The sequence below is a fragment of the Raphanus sativus genome, chromosome 6 (assembly GCF_000801105.2).
Source record: "Raphanus sativus cultivar WK10039 chromosome 6, ASM80110v3, whole genome shotgun sequence".
Taxonomy (NCBI): Eukaryota; Viridiplantae; Streptophyta; class Magnoliopsida; order Brassicales; family Brassicaceae; genus Raphanus; species Raphanus sativus.
Window position 1 is genome coordinate 21037480 of NC_079516.1, and position 12431 is coordinate 21049910.

A 12431-nucleotide genomic window follows, 5' to 3' on the forward strand; every position below is an offset into this window, starting at 1 on the left:
TTGAATATTATAATCAATTATTATTATTAATCAGTTCAAATTTGTTTCAATTATTGTTATTAATCAGTTCAAATTAGTAAATAAACATAAATATATTGTATTATTTATATTTTGAAATTATTTTAAATAACTAAAATATTTTTTTTTCAAGTAAGAAATCAATAAGTTATTATCATCATTTTTATGTTATAAAACATAAAATATCATAAAACTTTTATATTTTATTTTATTTTAAAATATTGATTATTACTTTTATTTATGTTCTATTTAATACTATTAAATTCACCAAAAATTTAAAATATTTTTTATTTTGTAATATAGTTAAACATGTATTACTAACTAATACAAATTTAGTTAAATTAAATATATTTTTTGTTATGTGATTTTCATAATTATAGTTTTTAAAATTTTAAAATTGTATTTTATATAAAATAAATACATGTATAATGTTTTTAGACCAATAAATATAAATGTAAATAAATTTTATAAACATATAATTACGAAAAGTTAATAAACATAATATCAAAAGTGTGATAAAATAATTATTTATCATTTTCAAATAATAAAAATATAAAAATTATCAAAACAGAAAACATCAAATAATATATAGTATTACTTTTGACGTAATATTTGGTGTCATGGTTGAAAATGACAAAAAAATTGACACCAAAGCACCAAATTTAGTGTAATTTTCAACACCAAATTTGGTATAATGGTTGGAGATGCTCTTAGGCGTTAGCCTCTAATCTTTCAATTTATTGCAAATTTTCTTCAGTTATACACACACAATATATACATAATACATGACGGAAATTGTTTTAACATAGTCATTAATGAAACGAGAAACCATCTGTTCTTCGCCTGCCCCTACAATTACACATTATGGCTGGAAGTATTGGGAAAGCTTCTGGGACAATAGATCATCTTATCACTCATAATTTTGATGACACAATAGATCATCTTATCACTCATAATTTTGATCGTCTAATTTACATATTGCTGAGATTAATGTTTTAGACTACTGTCTACATGATATGGCGAGAGAGGAATGATAGAAGACATCTCAAAAAAATTAGACAAGTCAATCAGTTGGCGAAAGTGATTGGGAAAACAGTCAGGAACCATATCATGTCAATGAAATACTCGACAAAGCCGTGCCTTCGCGGTTTGATGCAACTCTGGTTTCGTACACACACGTAGTCATAGTTTATTCTTGATCTCTTAGGTACATAAATATTTTCATGATGATTAATAAATTTAACATTTCATAAAAAAAATTGTTCTAACTTATGTAGAAGTACAATATATGATGTATATACGTGTATGTAAGCAGGTACAAATACTTATTTACCAAATAAAGTTATTTCATGTAAGCCACTTGAATATTACAATCATAATTTTGAAAGAAGCTATAGTCTAGTGGCTCTAGTCTAGTACTGTATTTATAGCACTGTGGTTATAAATTATATGTAATACTAATTTGCTTAGTTATGTCATGCTATTTGTTAGAAGAGTTTTAGTTATATACACCACAAACTCAGTATATATACCAAATAATTAACTTGAGCTAGATTAAGGTAAGAGAAGATTTCCACAGCGCAGAAACAAACAAATAAACTGAGAAATTTGGCATACAAATTTTAAATACATTATTATTATTATTTTAATTTTAAATAAATTAACAGAAATAAGTTAAATTTATAATTATATTCGCAAGGAACTTTTTAGAAAGGTGAAAGGATAAACTGAGATTTCCTCATTGGGAAGTAGTCCACTGTCTACGTAAGCAAATTGAGGCATGTTTGCACATTACGAAGATGATCGTCAGTCAAAACTCAAACGTACAACAATCATTTTTATTTCTTTTCTAATAAACCATATTGGCTAATCCGTCGGTTATGAAAAAAAAAACACATTTAGTGTTAAAGAGTGAATTGATTATCACACTGTCTGACCTGAATTTGGAATATCTTTTGACTAATATTAGAAAGTGACCGATTTTCTGTTACGATCCACTATGTAAACCACTTGAGCCAAAACTCAGATCGAAACTAACCAAATAGTAAAAATATACTTCACACGAGGAACCAAATCCATAACTGATATAAGTACGTACCAAACTTCAAAAAATTGTCACTTGATTAAGTACAACAATCATCTAGCTTGTGACCTTCCTGATGTGAATATTTTCATAATATTATAATGAATGTTTCGTTCGTGTATAAGTAGTACTAAACAAATTTTGTAAGTGTATAAGTATTGATGATTCGTGTAAAATATCAAATGATGATAGACGACCATAAGAAAAATTTTAACGGATGTAAGGGTTATTAAACATTGCATAAACATTTTGATAATTTTAGAAAGAGTTTCATATAACTATTCTGACCTATAAATTAACAAAAAACTATGTGTATTTAAAGTTGGTCCCATTTGAGTAGAACAGAACATTGAAACGTAACGGGACATCAAAATATAATGCCCACTCCTTTCATTATGTCCGTGCCCAACATATTGTTTTTGCTCAAACATCTGCAGAAATTTTAAATTACTTAAGAGAAATTGTCAAAAAATACCATTTTTACGTTTAAGCATATTTATCATTATTTTTAAAGAGACAAATATACACTTATAACTTTATGATTAACTAATCTGTATTTAGGGTTTAGAGTTAAGTAGTGAGATTTTGGAATATGGGATTTAGTATTTTAATAAATATATAAATAAACACCATTTAAAAAAAATTAAAAAACCTTAAAATGTTTGAATTTGAAAAGCTATAATTTGAAAAAGTTTGAATTTGAAAAATTATAATTTGAATACTATAATTTATAAATAATAATTTATATTTATGTATTTATAAAGCAAGAGTATCATCACTTATCAATTCTCTCTCTTCTCAATCATTATGCATTCTCTCTAGAAGTTCTTCAAAGCTTTCATCTTTGTTCACCGGCTCCAACTGCTTCCACAGAGCCGGAGTCAGGTTTCGTTTTTTGTTCTATGTTCAGTCTTGCTTTTAGTTTTCATCGGATGTTTTAGTTTTCATCGGATGGTTTGCATTTTGATTTTTATGGTGATAGGCTCCACTTTCTGATTTGTTCTTGATCTGTTTTAAGTTAGTATGCTTCAAGGTCATGGATCTGCAAGTTCAACGGTGGTGGTTTGTCTTCAAGTTGCATACACCTTATCTCCTTTGCTGATGTCTTTGGCTGCTTTCCGTTTCGATCCTTCATCCGTTTGCTTCTCAATCTGATGTTTGAATGGTTTTTGGTGATTCACTCGCTGTCTTCACCTCAGAGGTCCGATCGAGTCCTCGTCTCTCACATGCTTTTTCAAAGGCATTTCCTTGTCACACCTTTAGTGAGTTCGACTCAGCCGTTACCGGATAAAAGTAAGAACGATGTGTTCTGTTTTCCGGTTGAATCTTAGGTTATATGGTTCACTTATTATGCTTATTCACTATTGGAGGTTTCTTGTTCTTCTTCAAAGATACGATTGGATTTTGGTGTTTATTGATTTTGAGTTTTCTTCCTCTTCTTTTTAGCTTGTTTTTTTCCATGTTTTTACTTTAAACCTCTTAATTAGCATGCATGTTTTATCTAGTATGTTTTAATGTGCTTTTCTTGGTGATGGCTATATTTCCGGAGAACTTGTTTCTGCCGGCCTAGTTTCTGGAGAAATCCTTTATTTCCTCCGGCTTTGATGACTGATCTTTGTTCTTGTTGTAAGACACTCTGTTTAATATGATCAATTGGTGTTTAAAAGAAAAAGTAAAGCAAGAATATAAAAATATTTTGTCTTTTTAATAAAAAAATATTTTTGAAAGTGTTCATTTAGTAAATATAATGATCAATAGTACCAATAATGTACTAAAAGAAGAATTTCCCTATATATATATATATATTGTTTACATTATTTGGAGTATTAATTTATTCACGAAACTTCTTCCTATATATATTTAGATAATTTCTAATCTGAAAACCTAGTATTTAAATTTTGATAATTTACCTATACCTAGGAGGGGAAACCGTTGTTCCTAGAACACACTTGGTTTAAAGCAATACGAACCCCTTGACGAGGTATAAGTTTTATGAAGATTTTGCAAACCAAACGGATGTTCCATGTCCAAGTAAACGAACCTCAAACTAATTATATGTAAATATTTGAGTTCTTTTACTACTTAAAGCTTATAAGTGGCCCACGATAATAAATGGTCTTCAATATGGGGTCGTTTTGCCGAGTTCTTTCGACATGGTTAACGTATCTACGTGTAGTAGACAACTTATATTAATTTTGTTTATAAAAACTTTGAATATCCTATTTTACGGTGTAATAACACCAGCATATCCTTTCTCAAAAAAAAAAAAAAAATAGCAACAGCATGTTTGCTCGCCATATTTCATGTTTAATAAATGAATTCCGTCAGACAATCATAAAATAGAAACTAAATTGAAGAAGTCGTACCACGACCACGTCCAACGAGCAGCGAAAGATCGTCGGTCGCGTAACAACGCATCATATTTATTCGACCGCGTATTTATGTCTCTTGTTTTTTTTTTTGTAAACTAAAAAACAGTTCAATGCGTCTGTGATTAATTTCCCCAACTATATAGTTCGTATTCGACTTTTAGAATTTATGAACTTTGTAATGATCAAACGAAATGTGGATGTCATAAGAAAAGTCACTTCTTCTTATCTTCTAAACGATTATACGGAGGCCACCCTCAACCTTGATAATACAAATGTCACTTAATATGTGTTGATCATAAGTTTGTCAATCTCTGACCAATTTTGACCCTCTCAAATTCAAATTTTATTTGGGGTCAGTCAAAAGTGTGCAGTTGTGTAGTTTTCGTTTGATGCTGCTTTTAAGTGAAAATAAATAAATTGTTTATTGTTTGAACTATAATAAATACAGTCACATATTATTTTATACTTCAGAAAACACTAATAACATCTATAATTTTATAATAAACAAACAAAAATTAGAGCTCAAAATGTACACAATATATGCATATCAAACTTCTTCACATTTATTTTGCTTTTATAGAAGTAATCAAGTGGGGCATATACTGCCATGTTCGTTGTGAAGACTCCAGCATCAGCAATCCAAATCAGAACGTGAAACTGAATAAAGCTTAGTTGAACTTAGTCGCGATGATAGTACAAAAGTTTAGATATAACAGATTCCAGGTCGCCGAAATATAATTACGTCACCGTTTTAAAATCCGGATCGACTTTTAAACGCCAGTTTCTCTCACATCCATGATTCGTTTTGCCTTCGTCTGCGTTTATTTCTGATTGCCGGTAGTTGACGCTGCCTTTTCCTCCCGAACATAGCGTACGTGTTTAAACTATTTTTGCTACAAGTGTTGTTATAATAGTATATGTATTAATTTTGCAAGATATTTGGTGATAGTTAGACTTTTCTGATATCCAAAATTAATAAGGAAGTAGACAAATTATAAATACTCAAGTCTTTGGTCATAGATCCTCCAAGAAAATAGTTATGTCTTTCTTTTACAAGCACAAAGTCAATTGATATTAAAAGGGTATAAACAAAAGTCAATGTATATTAAACACATTTCTCAAAAGTAGTACTCACTGAAGTTGATCATAATTTAAACCTACTTGTATCACTTGTAACGATAAAAGTCAAAAATGATTTCAAAATAGATTTCTAATCACATAGGTTTTGAATTATTTTTATGTCAGCCATGTAGGTTTTGATTAATTCGTATAAGCTATTAATAAACTAATAGTCTATGGCTGTAAACACGGACCATGGGAGAGAATTTAGCATCTATGAATAATTAAGTTTGTAACAAGTGGGCTTACCTTTAGTGACCTATATAATACTCACGAATAATTATTAATCCTGCAAACTTGTATTATGTGTCTATTGTTTTCACAACCACGTGGTTTTTCCATTACCGTCTAATTATCTGATTCAAACTTCTATTAGTACCAAAATAAAACTTATTAGTAGAATAAGTTGAGCAATAATTTCAACCATCTATAGTATTGTTTGATGGAAATAATTGTTTACACCAAATGCTAAAGTTCATATGTTCAATTCAGCTTTTATTTTTTTGGGGGGGTTTTTGTAGGGAAATAATATGAATTAACATGAAAGACACTGAATACGATTTAGGTTGGGTCTTATTTTGAATTTGATTATAAACAAATATATCATTTGTTGAATTTTCTTTATAAATTTATTTCTTCGGGGCTAGTTTCTTTGTTTTGCATTCAAAAATAATTTATTTTAACCACAATCAAGATTCGACAGTTTAGTTTATTTCAGAAGTTTATATTATCAAAAATTTATTAGAACTTTTCTATTTTGTAAAGAATATCATTTAATAAATTTCATGTGGATTGCTCTTTTAATATAAAATTATGGTCACATTTAATAAACCATAAGTTTATTGCAGATAGTATACATTCAATACTTATTAATTATAGGAAAAATTAAATAGAAATATACCAACACCTTTTAATAATAATCTAAAATGATAATCTGTTTTAAATATTCGCTGTTTTAGAGAAAAAATGTTGCAAATTGGATGATGTTAACAATTTGCAGTATAAAATTTATTATATCTTCATGTTACATCATATTTATATTTTATAGTTTATTTTATTATTTTAGAATTGTGATTAGGTACAATATAACTTCTTTAAATTAATACTCGATAAATTAATATAAACTAAAAGTCTTTATAAATTAATATAATTTTATAGTTTCAAATTCAGTTTTTGGTTCAGTTATAATATTGATAAATTAATAATCTTTATAAATTAATAAAAAAATTATAGTTTTGGTGTAGTCTCAACAATATTAATTTATAGAAGTTTTACTGTAAATAACTAATGGTGATTTTATATAAAAACGTTTTCTCAATTTTGTGAACAATCCTAAAATCTCAACTATTAAATCAAAATTTAATAAATACATTATGAATCATGTTTATTCTTTATTCTTCTTTTCGATGGTAATACTATTCTTTAAAACAAATATCTTAAAAATAGATAAACACAAGAGGTTAGTAGTACTTTAGTAATGCAGCCATCCATGAACATGGCAAACATTTAATTAAAAACCCCTCCTTTGTCTCTACTTAAGAGCCAAAATTGCCCCTTTGCTTGACTTAATTCCAATTTAAAACAACTCAGCGATGGCTAATCTTTGGTCAAAATCTCACACGCATTTTTTTTTTTTGCATGCTCTTCAACACGTGCTCTCGTCACTCTCTCAAAAATGAGCTGGCTCAAGAACAAAAAGGCTCCTTTTAGGAAACTCCCTCAAATGTCTCTCTCTCTCCTCCACTGCCTATAAAACCAAATCATCTCTCCCACTTGAGTTTCCATCTCAACACAACACAAAACAAACACCTCCCACCAGAGAGAGAATCACATACACGGTTAACACACAAATTGGGTTTTCTTCAAAATTTAATACAATGGATTTCTCCGGCATGTTTATCATTCTCTTCGCCGCGGCTCTGTTTCTCTGTTTACTCCGATTTATAGCCTCCACCGTCGGATTCCGCCATAACTCCTCCTCGAAACTCCCACTTCCTCCAGGAACAATGGGTTATCCTTACGTCGGCGAAACATTCCAGCTTTACTCGCAAGACCCAAATGTCTTCTTCGCCTCAAAACAGAGAAGGTCTAATTTTGCACCAAAAACAAAACAAAAAAAAATCGAATTTTGTTCTTTAAGACAAACAAAAAGGTTGACTTTTTATTGATCTTATTTCTTTTGGTAAAAAACAGATACGGATCGGTATTCAAGACTCATATATTGGGATGTCCATGTGTGATGATCTCAAGCCCTGAAGCAGCGAAGTTCGTACTGGTCACGAAATCTCACTTGTTTAAACCAACTTTTCCGGCGAGCAAAGAGAGGATGCTTGGAAAACAAGCCATCTTCTTCCACCAAGGAGACTACCATGCTAAACTCAGAAAGCTTGTTTTAAGAGCTTTCACTCCTGATTCAATCAGAAACATGGTCCCACACATCGAATCAGTCGCTCAAGAATCACTCAACTCTTGGGATGGAACTCAACTCAACACTTACCAAGAAATGAAAACAGTAAGCCCCACCACACTTTTCAAAACTCTTTAAAAACAGAGCATCCCCTGTTTCTAAAACAGAGCATCCCCTGTTTTTTTGTATCAACAGTACACTTTCAATGTGGCGTTACTCTCAATACTCGGGAAAGACGAAGTCTTTTACAGAGAAGATCTGAAAAGATGCTACTACATTCTTGAGAAAGGTTACAACTCGATGCCGATCAATCTCCCGGGAACACTATTCCACAAAGCCATGAAAGCTCGCAAGGAACTAGCTCACATCCTCGCAAAGATCTTAACGAAGAGAAGACAGAACCCATCAACGCACAAAGATCTTCTTGGATCGTTCATGGAAGACAAAGAAGGATTAAGCGACGAGCAAATCGCAGACAACATCATCGGAGTTATCTTCGCGGCAAGGGACACGACCGCGAGTGTGATGACGTGGATCCTAAAGTACTTAGCAGATAATCCAACTGTCCTAGAAGCTGTCACTGTAAGTACATTATTTGTCAAAAGGACACGTTAAGATCTCTCATAAAAAGGAGTGGCAGTTTGGTGAATTAATGGGGTTTTATTGGGTAATACAGGAAGAACAAATGGCGATAAGGAAAGGGAAGAAAGAAGGAGAGAGTCTCACTTGGGAAGATACAAAGAAGATGACACTAACTTCTAGAGTCGTCCAAGAGACAATGAGAGTTGCTACAATCTTATCTTTCACATTTAGAGAAGCTGTTGAAGATGTTGAATACGAAGGTACACACATATATGAGATCGTATTTATAACAAGATGTTACATATTTTAAAATATGCTAAAGTTTGAATCATTTTTTTTACAGGATACTTGATACCAAAGGGATGGAAAGTATTGCCACTATTCAGAAACATTCATCACAATGCTGATTTCTTTTCGGATCCCGGAAAGTTTGATCCATCAAGATTTGAAGTTGCGCCGAAACCAAATACATTCATGCCATTTGGAAGTGGGATCCATTCATGTCCAGGCAATGAGTTAGCTAAACTTGAAATCTCCATTCTAATTCATCATCTCACCACTAAATACAGGTTTGTTACCTATGAAAATTATGTCTTTTTAACGTTGACTTGAAAATTAAACTTTTTTGAAAATATTTTTGCTTATAAATGGTGTTTTGGTAATTTCCAGGTGGTCAATCGTGGGACCAAGCGATGGAATTCAGTATGGACCGTTCGCTCTTCCTCAGAATGGATTGCCTATTGCCTTGGAACGAAAACCAGAGGCTGACGTATGAACAGTTACGAAAATACCCACTAGCTTTCTGAAATTAGAAAGTGAGAAATTTTAAGAGAAACAATTCTCTTTGATTTCATCGGCCAAGAAACAGGAATGTAGAAATAAAAGAGAATAATATGGGACCCCTCAAGTGTACATATAGTTAGAAAAATCCCAAATGTATTATTATAATTTTTAGTTCAGGTTTAGTAATTGCAGATAATTAAATTTTGGGATTTGTTTTTGTCATGTCTCTCAAGTTGTAAATTCTTTTGTTATCAATATTATGAATACCAAAAAAAAAAAATGTTATGAATACCATTTATGGAATTTTCAAGTAAGAAGTAATCAGTTTCTAGTTCCCGCATCCCGACCCAAAAACTCTCTTAAGACTAACTGTCAAATCCTAGAATTCATTTCGTCCAGATCTGACTACTCTGAACTTCTTCAGTGGTTGTTATCGCTTGCCTATAGGGCTAGACATTTTATCCGTTAAATTTGATTTGATTCGTTATTTATTATTATTCGATCTGAATATCCGTATAAGCTTTCGAAGCAAAGCAAATATTAAAATTTAATATCCATTAAAATCGAAGCAAATCACAAATATTAAAATTTTGGGAAGCGAATATCTGATCCGATCCGTCAATATATAAATACATATATATCTTGATTAAATTTAAAGTTTTAAATGTATAAAATTATATAATTATTATTCTAACATATGATTTGACATATTCTATTCACATTATTACTTATATAACAGTATTACATAAAAGGAAAAAAACATTTATGACAATTATAATTTTTTTCTTAAGTTTTATGTTATTATAATTATTTAATAAGTTTATTTTTTAAAAAAAAATGTAAATTCACTACTTTTTAAAAAAAAATTATCTTTTATATCATGCAAAAATAATATTCTACAAAAAAAAATTTGTATCAAATTTTTAAGATTATAGTTATATGATTTTAATTGTTTCCTCATCAAAATATTATTTTAAATAAAATTTAGAAATTTTCTTTTAGATCTACTATATCTGGAAAAGACTTTCAAAACCTCAGAATAGTTTACGAGGTTATATTCGTAAAAACGAATTCCAATTTTTTGTTTGGTCATAAGAGGTTGTAATTTCACTAGCTTTTGGAATACTTTTTCATTTTATTCAAGTTTGAGTATACTTTTAGAGTTAAAACCAAATATTAAGTCATATTTACAAATTCCCTTCATTAATTATGATGAAAATAACTAATTAAATTATTAAATTTATTTATATATGATAACCATAAGATATGTTTTCTGAACGACTTCTAGTCAATTCATAAGTTAATTAAAAAAATTATTTTATACCAGTAAATATAATTTTTTTTGTTAAGTTAATTAATAAATTAACTTAAAAGCAATTCTCTGAAATAACTATTTTTAAGTTTTTATCACAAAAATAGCCATACAAAAATAAAATGACCAAAATAGTCTTTTTATTTTGAATATTTTAAAATTTTGTTTAAAAAAAAAATTTGAACCCATCCCGAAACCCCACCCCTTAACTCTAAACTCTAAATCTAGATTAATTAACTCTAGAAATATAAATGCATATTTAAACTTTCAATAAAACCTCTTTTAATTATTTTACTCTTTGTGAGTCTATTTTGTGAAAATAAACTAATAAGGGTTATCTAAGAGAATTTCTCTTAACTTATTACTTTTTATATTTATTTAAATTATTTAAAGCTAAACCAAAATTTATACATTTAATAACCATATTATGAATACCATATAAAATAAATAATTTTAATTTCTATAGTTTTAGTTTAATGAAATCTAATATCAAAAGTAAAGATTTTTTTGTCATCAAAAGTAAAGATTGATAAGTCAAAAAAATATATACTGTAAAACGAAAGTGTAAGAATATATTAAAATTTAAAATTTTACTTTTTTAAAATAATATATTTAAAAAAAATATTTACTACTCATAACAGGTTTTTTTTGTGTCAAACTCATAGCAGGTAATCTCTTGGTTGAGTAATTCTTGGGTTCACTCCCTAGGGTGTACCTCTAGGTTCACCCACCAATAGGAGTTCACTATTTTATATTTAATATCTTTTAAAAAAGGAAATAAAATATTGTCAAGTTATATTATGTTTTTTTTAAAATTAAAAAATAAAGGGAAATTGCCACTAATACCATTTTCATGATACCATTTTTCAAAAGTACACTAATCAATTTTACCATTAAAATTTTATAAGACAAAGTACTATCCTACCCCTATCCCTGATTTATTAAATCAAACATATTCTCATCATCTATCTCTATTCTTCTTTGCGACTCCGACGACGAGAATTGACAATTCCGACGACGAGAATCGACGATACTAACGTCCGACGAGATCTGGTGTTCATCGCCACTCCGAGATCGTCTCGTTTAATCTTCACTACACCTGAAAAGAGAAGCCTCGTCGTGAAATCAACCGTCGGGGAGGTCTCCTTTCGCGAACCGAAGACATCGGGAGATAGCGAAGGAATTGAATCGCTGAAACTCAAGTTACTGGTGAGTGAGGCTGATTCAATTAAAATTTGAAGAATCTCTTTTGTGATTATGATGTTGTGTGGGATGCAGAGTGTGATTTTGGGGTTAAATATAGGACTTGTGGCGAGTGTAGATGACCTACAAAGAGCTGAGATTTGATTAACTTACTGAACTCCAAGAACGGATTCAGCGTCGTATCACAAAGCTTGGATCACTCAAAAGCTCTCCATTTCGCTTGCGATGAGGATTCTATTAAAGGTTAGTGTTCGATTTGTTTTGTTTTGTTGTTTTTTTAAATGGAAATTGTAAGAAGAAGCTAGAAGCTTGCAAGAAGAAAACAGAGGAATCTTACTCAGATGAATCAGCAGGAGACGATGACATTGAAGTCTTTTTTTCAAGAACTCATTTTTTTTTTCTTATCACATCTCAGGTACTATTATGTGTTGCTGAACATAGGAAACCCACCTAAGCTCTTTGACTTGGACATTGACACTGGCAGTGACCTCACTTGGGTTCCGTGTGATGCTCCCTGCAACCATCCGTGTGATGCTCCCTGCAACGGTTGCA

The 12431-nt window shown here is 30.1% G+C and overlaps 1 protein-coding gene across 1 annotated transcript; it reads left to right on the forward strand.

The window, feature by feature from the left end:
• Positions 1-7362: 7362 nt before the first annotated feature.
• Positions 7363-9658, forward strand: LOC108813882 (abscisic acid 8'-hydroxylase 3). Its single transcript, XM_018586565.2, has 6 exons — positions 7363-7678; positions 7786-8104; positions 8195-8581; positions 8676-8841; positions 8925-9150; positions 9251-9658. The coding sequence occupies exons 1-6, from the start codon at positions 7470-7472 to the stop codon at positions 9354-9356; spliced, it is 1413 nt and encodes a 470-aa protein (XP_018442067.1). The 5' UTR covers positions 7363-7469; the 3' UTR covers positions 9357-9658.
• Positions 9659-12431: the final 2773 nt, after the last annotated feature.